General features: G+C 39.0%; 1 protein-coding gene across 4 annotated transcripts in view; it reads left to right on the top strand.

The window, feature by feature from the left end:
* Positions 1–60: 60 nt before the first annotated feature.
* The window catches only part of PHKA1 (phosphorylase kinase regulatory subunit alpha 1), a 137,145-nt gene continuing 125,509 nt past the window's right edge, over positions 61–11,696 (top strand). For all 4 annotated transcript variants that reach the window (XM_057537816.1, XM_057537815.1, XM_057537814.1 and 1 more), the window contains exons 1-4: positions 61–556; positions 1,293–1,451; positions 7,809–7,856; positions 9,806–9,974. In XM_057537816.1, the coding sequence (XP_057393799.1) occupies positions 479–556; positions 1,293–1,451; positions 7,809–7,856; positions 9,806–9,974 (454 nt within the window). In that variant the 5' untranslated portion in view covers positions 61–478. The remainder of the gene's footprint in view (positions 557–1,292; positions 1,452–7,808; positions 7,857–9,805; positions 9,975–11,696) is intronic.

The raw sequence follows: 11,696 nt of genomic DNA, 5'->3' as shown, positions 1-11,696 counted from the left end.
GGGCGAGTCCCCAGGCGCCGCGCGCAGCTGCCGGGACACTAGGCGCCAGCCCCGCCTCCGGCTTGCGTCTCGTGGTAAGTGGAGGCGGCGCCGCGGCCTGTGACTTGCAGCTGCCGGCGGCCGCGCTGGGGGCTCTGGGCCGCGGCTGTGTTCGGTCTCCGGGAGTGGAGCGGAGGATGCAGGAGCCACCCGCGGGGGCCGGACGGGCTTAAGAGAGGCGGCGAGCGGCGCCGGAAGCACTCCGGCTGGTCTCTAGAGAGCGGGAGGCTCGGGCGCGCGCGGGGCTGTGGTGGCCGCGGAGGCCGCCCTGGCCGGGACAGCCGGCCCCAGGCCCGAGCGGTGGTAGGACTGTGCCCGGGCCTGGTACTCGGGCTTCCCACAGCGAGGGTGGGGCTGCGTTGGAGCCTCCTTTCTTGGAAAATCGTGGGCCCCTGTGGTACTGCGGTCGTCTCTCTGACGGTATTGGAAACGGAGCGCGATGAGGAGCCGGAGTAACTCGGGGGTCCGGCTTGACGGCTATGCTAGGCTGGTGCATCAGACCATCCTGTGCCATCAGGTAAGTGATGGGGTGTCGCTTGTGATCACCGAGGATGCGCAGTGTGATAACCTGGACGGAGACCCTGGGAGAACCCGTGTGTGTGGGGGGGGGTGTATTGCAGGTTCTCCCGCCCCCTAGCTGGGGAGGCCGTAAAGGACCCTGAAGAAAGGTGTTGGGCCAGGAACAGAACCAGAGTCAGGCACCCTCAGCCACGAGTCCTGAGTCAGAGCTTCTGAGTCCCCCCTCCCAACCCTCCGCGTCCCCCAAACCACTGCTGGGTTCCAGGGGCCAGAGTTGTAAGATGTGTCGAAGCTTGTTTATCGACACCGCCCCCGGCCCCCTCCCCAGGCTTGGGAGTCGGCTACTTCCCCTCCTCTGAAGGAAAAAGAGGTAGGAGAACTTTTAGCCATCTTAATACTAGCCTGTTGCGAAGATCTGAAGTACCGTGTATATACTGTTCATTATAGTTTTTCTAATCTTTTAATGCTGATTTTTCGTTGGTAGCTCATTCTTTCTAAAACACCTCCTTTCTTTTAAGAATTCCCACATTTCAGACTTGTAAGGCGTCAGCCAGCTCTTTCCCTTTATTCAAGATAGCATTTGCTTGCACTTGGTCAGAAGAGGAGATTATAAAACTCAGGAGTGGGGACATAGAAGAAAGACCAAAGTCCCTCAGTACCCATTTGATAGATTCTGTTTCCTCATATTAACACCCTATGGTTACCTGCCTGTCCCCTTTTTCTTGTCCTTACAGAATCCAGTGACTGGCTTGCTTCCAGCCAGCTATGATCAGAAAGATGCCTGGGTCCGGGATAATGTGTACAGCATCTTGGCTGTGTGGGGTTTGGGGCTGGCCTACCGGAAGAATGCAGACCGGGATGAGGATAAGGCAAAGGCCTATGAACTGGAGCAGGTACTCAATAAAAATACAAAGCTCTGGAACTGGGGGAGGAGGAAGGAAATGTAGTCCACAGGAGCTAAGACAGGTGTGTTTTGCCTCTCTCACTCTTTCTTCACCTTGCTGAAATTGCATTCCATAAAGCTTTCCAGTATTGTACGGAGTTTTTTTTTGCAGTGGAAACATGAAACTTGCTGATTCAGGGGGAGAGGGCACAGTCTGTTCTGTTACAGTGGAAAATCCTATCCTCAGATCTTTGCTAAAAGTTGTAATCCTCTTTCCAAGTAAATGTATTTTGTAGTCTCCAGCATATTTATTCTCATTGAGAAGAATTTTCGGAGGCAGGTATCTACCATTTTACTTCTTTTTTGAAAATGATAGGTGGTATTTATATGAGGGTAACTGATAAAAATTAGCAGACTTTCCCAACTAGACACAAGTAAAAGACATTATTTGTTGATTTTTATACCTAGGCCGCTGTTTCAGAGTCTGTTGTGTGTCCTCCCTGCCCCCCCCATACCCACCCTCACCCCTTGGGGCAAAATAAGGTCAGAGTCAACAGATGCCTTTAAGCCAACTTTTAAGGCCCTCCCCTCAGTAAAGAAGTATCCTCTATAGAGCTGTTTAGACACAGGTTGCTACGTCCTCTTGAATGACCAAGAAAATAACATTCTGGGCTACATGAGACTCTTAATGTTAAGGTACTCTGCTGTCAGTTGTAAGGTGTATGTGAATTCTTTTCCATTAGTGGAAAAGATTCTCTCCACACCAGCCATTTTCTCAAGTGGTCTCCCTCAGCTTAGGCAATCTGAACTCCAGTCTTCATCTATCAATCAGAATATTGAGATTTGGTTATTTTTAAGGACACCAACATATCGTGGGGTTATAGTCCTTGGCAGCAGGAAAGTTTCACTGTGTTGTCCTCTGCAACAGCAGGTATTTCTTATTCCCTCAAGCCATAATTAAGAGGTACTTAGGTCCACCAAAAAAAATTGTTGGAGTTTTTGCTCTAGCCCAGGAAGTACAGATCAATATTTTTGTGACTTATAGAAAACATACATAACCATTGTGAGAATTTGGAAAATATAGAGGAGTGTTAAAAAAAATCATCTGTAATCTTACTCCCCTCCCTTATCCTATGTCCTACTCTAATGTTTTGCTATTTTGATCTCAGTATTTTGTTTGTTTTGTTTTGCTAGAAATTGATATTGGTGGAACAATACCCAAGATTTTATACCCAGTACGATTTGACAAATTTCTTTTTCAACACTGTTAGAAGAAATCTGTGTCTCCTTGTTGATCAATCATTCTGCAGAGTTGACATTTTTCCTTATGTGGCCCAGGAAGAAAGAATGTAACAGAGGAAGAGGAGAAAAATGAACATAAAATTGTTCATTCTAAAATTTTAATGTTTCGTTAAATAATTTTTCACACAGCACAAAAATATTTTCCATACCACCTCAGTAATAACCTTGGGATGTCTCAAAAACATTATGGCAATAGGAAACATCTTAAAAAAAACACATTTCTCTGGGAATTCTAAAATTTCTACCAACTTTCATTATAAATTAAAACAGATTGTATTATTAAGTCTCATTAATTTTCTTCTCAAATTTGACTCAGTTAATTCAGACTAGGGATCAGAGAACCATCTCTGTAAAGGCCAGATTGTAAATATTTTTGACACTGTGGGTTATGTGTGATCTCTACGCAACTACTCAGGTCTTCCGCTACTACGTAAAAGCAGCCAGAGACGATACATAAATGAATGAGCGTGGTTATGTTCCAGTAAGTTCTTTTTTTTTTTTAAACAGTAAGTTCTATTTACAAAAACACACCGTGAGCTAGATTTGTCCCCACTCTACACGAATGGTTCTAAACTCTGGCTGTGCGTTGGAATGATTTGAGAAGCTTTTAAGAAATACCCTTACTGGACCTCACCCTAGAACAATTTAGATAAATCTCTGTAAGTGGAGCCCCAGGGGCATCAATATTTAAAACAAAAAACAAAACAAAACAACTGCTCTGGTAATTCTAAAGTGCAGCCAGAGATAATCACTGATCTATGGCTAATAAGTGAGCATAGGTGAAATCAAATAGAATAAATTCATAGATTAAATTCCTACCTACTGTGAGCTTTCCATTACTGTGTAGATTTTCCCAAACCATTGACTGTTAATCATTTCTACCCTTCCTTCCAACTCTCACCTAGATTTCTCTCTGAGAAATAATGTCAGAGAACTAAAGAGAATTCTGGATGAAGGGGGGACAAGGGTTTAAGTGACTGTTCTATCCTAGGTTGAGAATAGAAGTATGCACATGCATGTTTTTACAAATGCCCTTTCTCTTAGTCACACAGATAAAAACTCACACCCATAAAAATAAATAGACACACAAATAGAGATAGCTCTTTGGCTGCCCCCAGTTCTACTTCTTCCTCAGTTTTGTTCTCCTTGTGTAGTCTCTCACCTTTTCTCGTGTCTTTAACTATTACCTTTATGAGAATGACTTCCAAAACTTCATCTTTAACTCTGACCTCACTTCAGTTTCAAACCCAGATTTTCATTTGTCTTCTGATCAGTTGCACCTGAATATCTTGTGGCTCCTCAAAATCAGCAGGTCTGAAACCCCACCTTCCCTACTAAAAACAAACAAAATAGACTACTAAACAACAGCAACTCACCAAATGTCCCTTTTTTTCTTACTGGTGTCCTCATTCTACTAGTCACCTGGGTAACATTACTTAGAACATTTCCCATAGTGTGTTCCATGGAATACTAGATCAACTAAGTTTGGAGCTATGTTAAACAGCAGGTTTCTTACTCTGTAATTTCTCAGAGCTTTTGATATACTGATGTGCATTTTGAATCTAAGATGGGGGTGGATTTTACAGCCTTCCCAGAATTTCCTGGACTAGTGTTCTATAAAACAGTATTTGAAAAGTGCTGCCCTTATGGTGATTTTTGACTTGTTCCTTTTGCCTTTTGATACATGCAGACCAAAGTCCGTTAATTCTTACAATTTTTCTCGAATCCATCCCCTCCTTTCTATTCCCTTCTGCCTCAACCCTAGTCTAAACCCTGATCACTTAGTGAAAGGGTTTAGACTTTAAGTGAAAACAACACTTAAATTATGTATTTTCATTCTCAGCAATCTTTTTGTAGTTCTCATTTCCCTACGAGTAAAATCCAAATGTTTTGGATTGGTAGGCAAGGCTCTTTAGGGTTTGGTCCTAGGCTGCTTTTTCAATATTATATCGTGCTGGTCCCCTGCATTCTACCCCCAGTTCCAACCAGGTTGGTGTCTTCATTACTTCTCTAACAGTACCTTGATAGAAATACCTGACATTTGTGTAAAGACTTTTCATTGTACTGTATACTTTCCCATAATTACTAGTATTTTATTCCTGTAACACCCTGTGAATTAGGTATTATTTTCCCCAATTTACAGGTGAAGGGATTGACAGAAGGAGATGAAATTGGAATTTGGTGGTGTCATGAATACTACCTGGGTCTTATGACTTCAGATTCAGTCTTTTTGAATATTTCCTCCTCCATGGAAGCCATAGACATTCCCACCTCCAAATCATTTTATGAGCTGTTTCTTCCACCTGTGAAGCCTGCCATCAATCCCACTTTTTCTGTGGTTCCTGTGCTCATAGACCTCTCAATTTCACAGTGATCACTTCTTTCTCAGGACTGCTTTATTGGAACTTCTAGATTACTTATGGTCTATGCCATTCAACATGTTCAGTTTTTCATTTAGCAAATTTTGTGTAATTGTTATGTGCCAAGCCCTACAATAGATATAAAAAATAAAATGGGACAAAATGTTTATATTTAAACCTCAACTTTTAATTTTTTTAAATTTTAAATTTACAGAAAACTTTTAGGAATAGTAAAATGAACATATTTGCATGTACTCTTTATCTAGGTTCACTAGTTGTTAACATTTTGTCATATTTGCATCCTCTCTATAAACATGTCCCCCCCGAGGCGCACAGGTTTTTTGGTAAGCCATTTGAGAGTTACTTGCAGACATGGAATATATATTTTTAAAAACACAATCTGCTTAGTCCATTGACTTAAAGGTCTATTTCTGAATCTGGTCTCTGCCCCTTTTTCTTAAGGAGTTCATAGGGTGATAGGGGAGACAGATACATATAAACATAGTTACAATGCATTAAGACAGATACTGTAGGTACCATATTTAGGAGATAAGTACAAAGTTCTGTGGGAACACACAGGCAGGAAAGTCTAATTTCCCTTGAACAGGACAAGGAAGGATTCATAGAGGAGTTGGGTTTTAAAGGATAACCAGGAATTGTTAAGTAGACTGTATTTGTAGTTTAGTGGGGTTTTTTTTCATTCTTTCTTTCTTTTTTTTGTAGTTTAGTGTTTTTAAAAAACATATCTGTTCTGTCTCCCTTTTCTTTATGTTTTACAAAGCCTGGTAGAGTGCTTTGCATATGTTAGACACTCATATGTATCTGATTGTAAATATACCTGGAGAGAGAGACAGGTATTAATACTTACATGGCTATTGTTGTGTATAAATAGTTATATATCCTTATATAGTCAGTTCACAAACACATAGATCCATATCCTCAAAAAAAAAGATAGATTAGAAGAGGGTATCACTTGGTGTGGTTAGAAGCCCTGGTGTATGTATAAACATGTATAATTAATGCCAACTAGTGCACCTGAATCAGGAAATGGGCAGTTTGGGGGAATACAAACTACAGATACTTCCCTTCATTCTTACCTCTCCATGCTTCCTATTCATTTTATCCTGACTTGGAATTTGGAACTTGAGGACAGAAATGGCTGACAGTGGCCATTCCAAGAGGACAAAAGTGGATGGAAATCAGGACTCCTCCACTGCATCTATAATCTCCCAGGTTTGCTGTTTAAAGAAAATGTAGATGGTAGTAGCAGGGCTGGGTGGTAAAGAGAGTTGAAAGGATGGGATAGAAATCTGTGAGTATGTGGTGGCATGTAGAAGAGAATTCAGAATTGAATAAAGTCACCCCATAGAGTAAGAAGGCTGTGTTTAATGCTGTCTGTAACAGTATATTAAAGGATGGTCTCTTTCATTAGGATCAGAGTAATGATAGAGATTTTCTTGTAGGGGTTGCAGTCAGTTTCATTACTTTATAACAAATGCTTCATGCTTTAAAAGGTGACAAGATCCTGCACTGCCTGTTTGTTCTGTCTCTCACTCTCACTCTCTCTTTATTTCTTCCCTTGATCTGTAAGGGGAGGGGACCATCTGTAGACAGAAATTACTTAAGGAAAGGAACTCTCCCAAGGAAACACTTTATTTTTCCCTCAGTAAAAGATTTCATAAAGCATTAGAACATAATTTAATAGGTGCTTATACTTGTCCTGCCTACTGCTTGTAGTCCCATTTGAATATTTTGAAGGAATAACAGAATGGTGCAGCTCCCAAGTAGATTAGTTTTCAGAGGTGTCCTGAAGCCACCTCTGAGGCAGCATTCCCTGGAGTAACCTGGCTGTATTTCTTCTGGACTGTGAAACAGAAAGCTTAGAGAAATGGAGAAGCTGTTTGGTGCTATATTCTTCCAAAACATACTGCCTACCCATGCCAGTGTTGACGGGCCCTTCTGGTGTCATGTAGTATAACAAGTATACTGTTATTATACTATATTATAATTAAATATACTTATTATATTATTACTGTATGCATTATACTAACTAATATAGTACATTGTTTAAAATTGGTAATCAAAATTTTGGAGTGTTATGATTAGAAAACTAACTACTTAGAAATTGTCAAGTCCTAGTAAGGGAAATAGTGATGACTTGAGACTTAAGTTTGTGGCTTTTTTTTTTTTCAGGGAAAGAGGGTTGAGTTGCACTAACAATTCCCCTTTACAATTATTCTGAATTGAAGTTCATTTATTCTTTAGGGAAAATGTCCAGATAAATATTTCTGTGGACTCTTGAAGATAAGTCTTGGCTAGTTTAGAAAAAAATAAAAGTGATGATGCTGGCTTTTCTAGGACATAGGATATATTTTAAATATTTTCATAGCTTTATGATTTTTGAGCTGACTTGCCCATTTTTTTCCAGGTGGAATGTCCTCTAATAGGATAGTTGCCTTAGTTTTACATAAACCTGTTGGAGCTTGGATTTTTTTTTAACTTGAAGGAGTCACCAACTGCAGCTTTCAGTTCCACTTTTAGCTGCAGTCTTCTCTTCTGTGTACCTATAAAGTAAATGCCATGTAAATAGGAACCCAGGATAAGGTTACTTGTTCTCAAAAGATCATGTACCAACTGCAGTTGCTGAGTAAGTGTTCCTGCATCTAGTGATGTTTATAACAGCTTGTTTCCATTTATTTCTGCAGAGTGTAGTGAAGCTGATGAGGGGACTGCTGCACTGCATGATCAGACAGGTATGGCATTGTTAACAGAACCCTCTCCAATAAAACCACATTGTAATATATATATATATATATGGCTTATATTTTTTTCAGTTTCACAAATAGTACATACTAATTTTAGAAAATCTGTAGAATTGAGGAGGGAAATGTCAACCAAGATCTCACCACCCAGTTACCACTGAAGTATTACCTTCCAGTCTTTCTCCCCCCTCTACAAATGATTTTTTTATATACTTCATCATTACTGTACATGCAATTATGTATATTGAGTAGAAGATGATACAGGTCTATAAGTTCTCCTCTGAAACCCTTGGGACCAGATAAATTTTATAATTCAGAATTTTTCAGATTTTAAAAGGTAGTGCAGTGCACATACCATATGTTATGCCCTCAGCAAGTCCAGACATCACTCTATCATCAAAAACATTAATCGCGGAGGGAGATGCAGGAGGGAAGAGAAATGGGAACATATTGTATATGTATAACAGATTCACTTTGTTATAAAGCAGATGCTAACACACTATTGTAAGGCAATTATACTTCAATAAAGATGTTTGAAAAAAAAAAAAAACATTAATCGCTCTACAGGAAAACATGCAGTTTTACAATAAGTGGAATAAATAAAAACTACAAATAGCCCCAAGTCAGTTTGAATCAGGTGCTGCCACCAAATGAATTTTGGTACAAAACTTAGGGGGAAAAACCTTTTGGAAGTGTTTTACATTTTAGGGTTGGAGATAAGGGGCCAAGGACTTATATCTTCTAGCATTAATATGCATTTTCCTGATCTTGAGTGAAGTTGAGCATCCTTTCATGTGTGGGTTGAAAATTTGTATTTCCTCTTCTATTAATTGCCTGTTAGGTCCTTTGCCTCTTTTTCTCTTGGGCTGTCCCTTTCTTGCCTATTTGAGGAGTTCCTGTCCATGATGGATATTAATCCTTTGTCACATGTACTACAAATATTTTTTAGCTGTCTCTGGTTTATCTTTTGGGTTTGTTTATGATATTTTTTCCATTCAAAAGTGTTTTACTAAAAGAAAAAGTATTTTACTTTTATCCTAGGAGATCTTTACACATGTTGTGCACTTTGACTCAGAATTGATTTTTGAGCCCAAGATTACACTTTATTAGAAGGAGAAATCGAGGCCCAGATTAATAAAATGACCATCCTGAGGCACACAACAAGTCTAAAGTAAAAAGAAATCAACTCTAGACTTCTGAACTTGATCAGTGATCTCTAGTCCAGTAGGGACTATCTCACAGCCATCATTTTTTTTTTTCCTTCTTTGCTACTTTTTAATTTTTTTGTATTTTAGATATTTGCATTTTCCACCTTATCAAATAGGTTTAAAGTCACTAATTTCTTGAACCATATTTAAAGGTATGATAGTTACTATCGTATAGCAGATGCACACATAATCAAATTGAAGTTTCAGGAAATAAGTCTTTCATTTGTCCCTTGCACAGTGTTTCATTTCTGACCTTGGTTTCAGCTTTCTTTCACATCTTTTCTTTGTCACTCCATGGGTCTCTCCCGAGCTCCTTTCATTACTCCTTCAAAATATAGCCTCTTCCCTCAAAATTCCTACCTCTGTTTCAGGAACAAATGTATCTTTTTTAACAACTCAATTATCTCTTACTAAGCTGTTGTCACCTCTCCACACCTCAGTTTTGATCTACAAAGTGGGAAAACAACCATCTGAAGAGTGAAAGAGAGGTAATGAATAGGAAATAGCTGGTTTTGATGGATATTATTTTCTAATTAAATTGCTTAAATTGAAAAACAGCAAGAGCAGACTTTCCTAATTGTATAAGTGTAGGGAAAAAGAGGTAACTGCATTTTAAATACTCACAATTGCCTGAAGACCAAATGGAATGATATGTATCAGATTACTACCAAAGTATGGCATATGGGTTGATTTTTCTGCATAGTCTTCTTTTACTGTTTTTGTTTTTTTCAGGTGGATAAAGTAGAATCCTTCAAGTATAGTCAGAGTACCAAGGATAGCCTCCATGCCAAGTACAACACCAAAACCTGTGCCACTGTAGTGGGTGATGATCAGTGGGGACACCTGCAGCTGGATGCTACCTCTCTGTACCTGCTCTTCCTAGCGCAAATGACTGCCTCAGGTCAGTACAAGGACAGAAGTACTGGGAACCACTGCAGTGTGGAGCACTTGCCCTGGCACACGTGGCTTCTCCAAAGGTGTTGGCCAGCAAACAACATAGCTGTTTACATTACTTAAAGATACACATTGGAAACATAATATTTTGCAAATTTTATACAGAGAAACAACTCGCTAAGGTAGTTAGTGTTCTTTTACATTGAGAAACAAGTCTGGAGTACTAAGTAATATATATTTTTAATTGAGAACTGGGAAATCTGGGGTAGATTTTCTTTAGACAGGTATTTTTACCTTTTATTAATCCTCAGATGCTATAACATGGGAAAGAAGGACTATTGCTTATTCCCATACTGTGCACTGACAAGCCTATAGTTAGTGTCAACATCACCTACTTTGTACTACTCTTTATGAGTATATTATAAACAAGGCATCTGTTTACAGGCATCTAAATTATATTAAGGGAATTAACTTAGGAATCAGAATTCAGTGTTTTTTATTATTGAATAACACCCTTTTCAGATGATTTTGTTAATTGCTTTAGATGTTTCACCTGAAAAGGAAATTATAAGAACCAGCGTAATTCCCTTTTATTTCTCCTAAATTGGGGAGGACTGTGAATCTGATTACATTCAGTTTATAAATTAAACAGGACTTTGCCAGATCTTCCTGAGTAGATACATATACTTCTCACAATACCACATTTTTGACATTTCAATTTCTTTATCTTTCTATCTGATTACAGAGCTCCTTGGTACTAAAGGCATTCAGGGTCAGAATTACCCCAGAATACTCTTCTCCTTTTCTTGCAGAAATAAATACTTGGTGATAAAGCCTCCCTTTTTTTCTTTCCTCTAGAACAACACACATCCCAGAGGCTGAATAACCTTTTCTTAAAATTATAATGTCTACTCACATACTTCTTTCTTTTGGAGGGGAGGTTCCTCCCTGAATAAATATATTTTTTAGGTTTTATTTGTTTAAATAGAATGGCAACTATAACTCTGTTTCTAATATTCTTCTAATACCAACTCTAGAGTGCTTTTCTACAACGCAGTGTCTAAATATCCCTTGTGGTTTTTCATTTGGGAAAAGGGAAGCGGAAATATACTAAAGAGGCTTATAAGAGACATATTCATTCATTCAACAAAAGTTTGTTGATTCCTGACTTAACATTTGATTTTCAACCCCATGAGCTGACTTTGATAGGTACTTGGAATAGGGTTGATATTTGATCAGGCCTTTGAGGAATAAGTTAGAATAAGTAGAAATTCACAAGTCAGAAAAGGGAAGGGAATAGCATGACTATAGCACAGAAGTTTGAAAGATACCGGCCACCAAAGTAAGGCTAGGTATCTTCTATGGTTAGAGTGTAAGATATTCAGTAGATCTGGAAAAATGGCAAAAGATGGAGCTGGAAAGTTGGGACTAACTGTTTAAGGGCTTGTGTACCATGCTAAGTAGTTTGGAGTTTAGTCTATAGTCAGTAGAGAGCCACTCAAGATAAATAATCAAGAAAGTTTCAAATGATTCACTCCAATAGCAGGAGGATAGATTGGATGAGGGAGTTAAAAGTTTAGTAAAATACTTTAGGCAAGAAATGATGCAGAACTTATGTAAGGCAGTTGCCTTGACGATGAAAAGGATAGCTGTGAGAGATAATTGAGAGGTAGAATGTGAAAGATCTTGATGGAAAATTTAGCAATTCTCTGAACATTTTTGAATTCTT

Source organism: Balaenoptera acutorostrata, chromosome X (assembly GCF_949987535.1).
Source record: "Balaenoptera acutorostrata chromosome X, mBalAcu1.1, whole genome shotgun sequence".
NCBI classification, from domain to species: domain Eukaryota; kingdom Metazoa; phylum Chordata; class Mammalia; order Artiodactyla; family Balaenopteridae; genus Balaenoptera; species Balaenoptera acutorostrata.
This window is presented reverse-complemented; position numbering and strand designations above follow the sequence as displayed.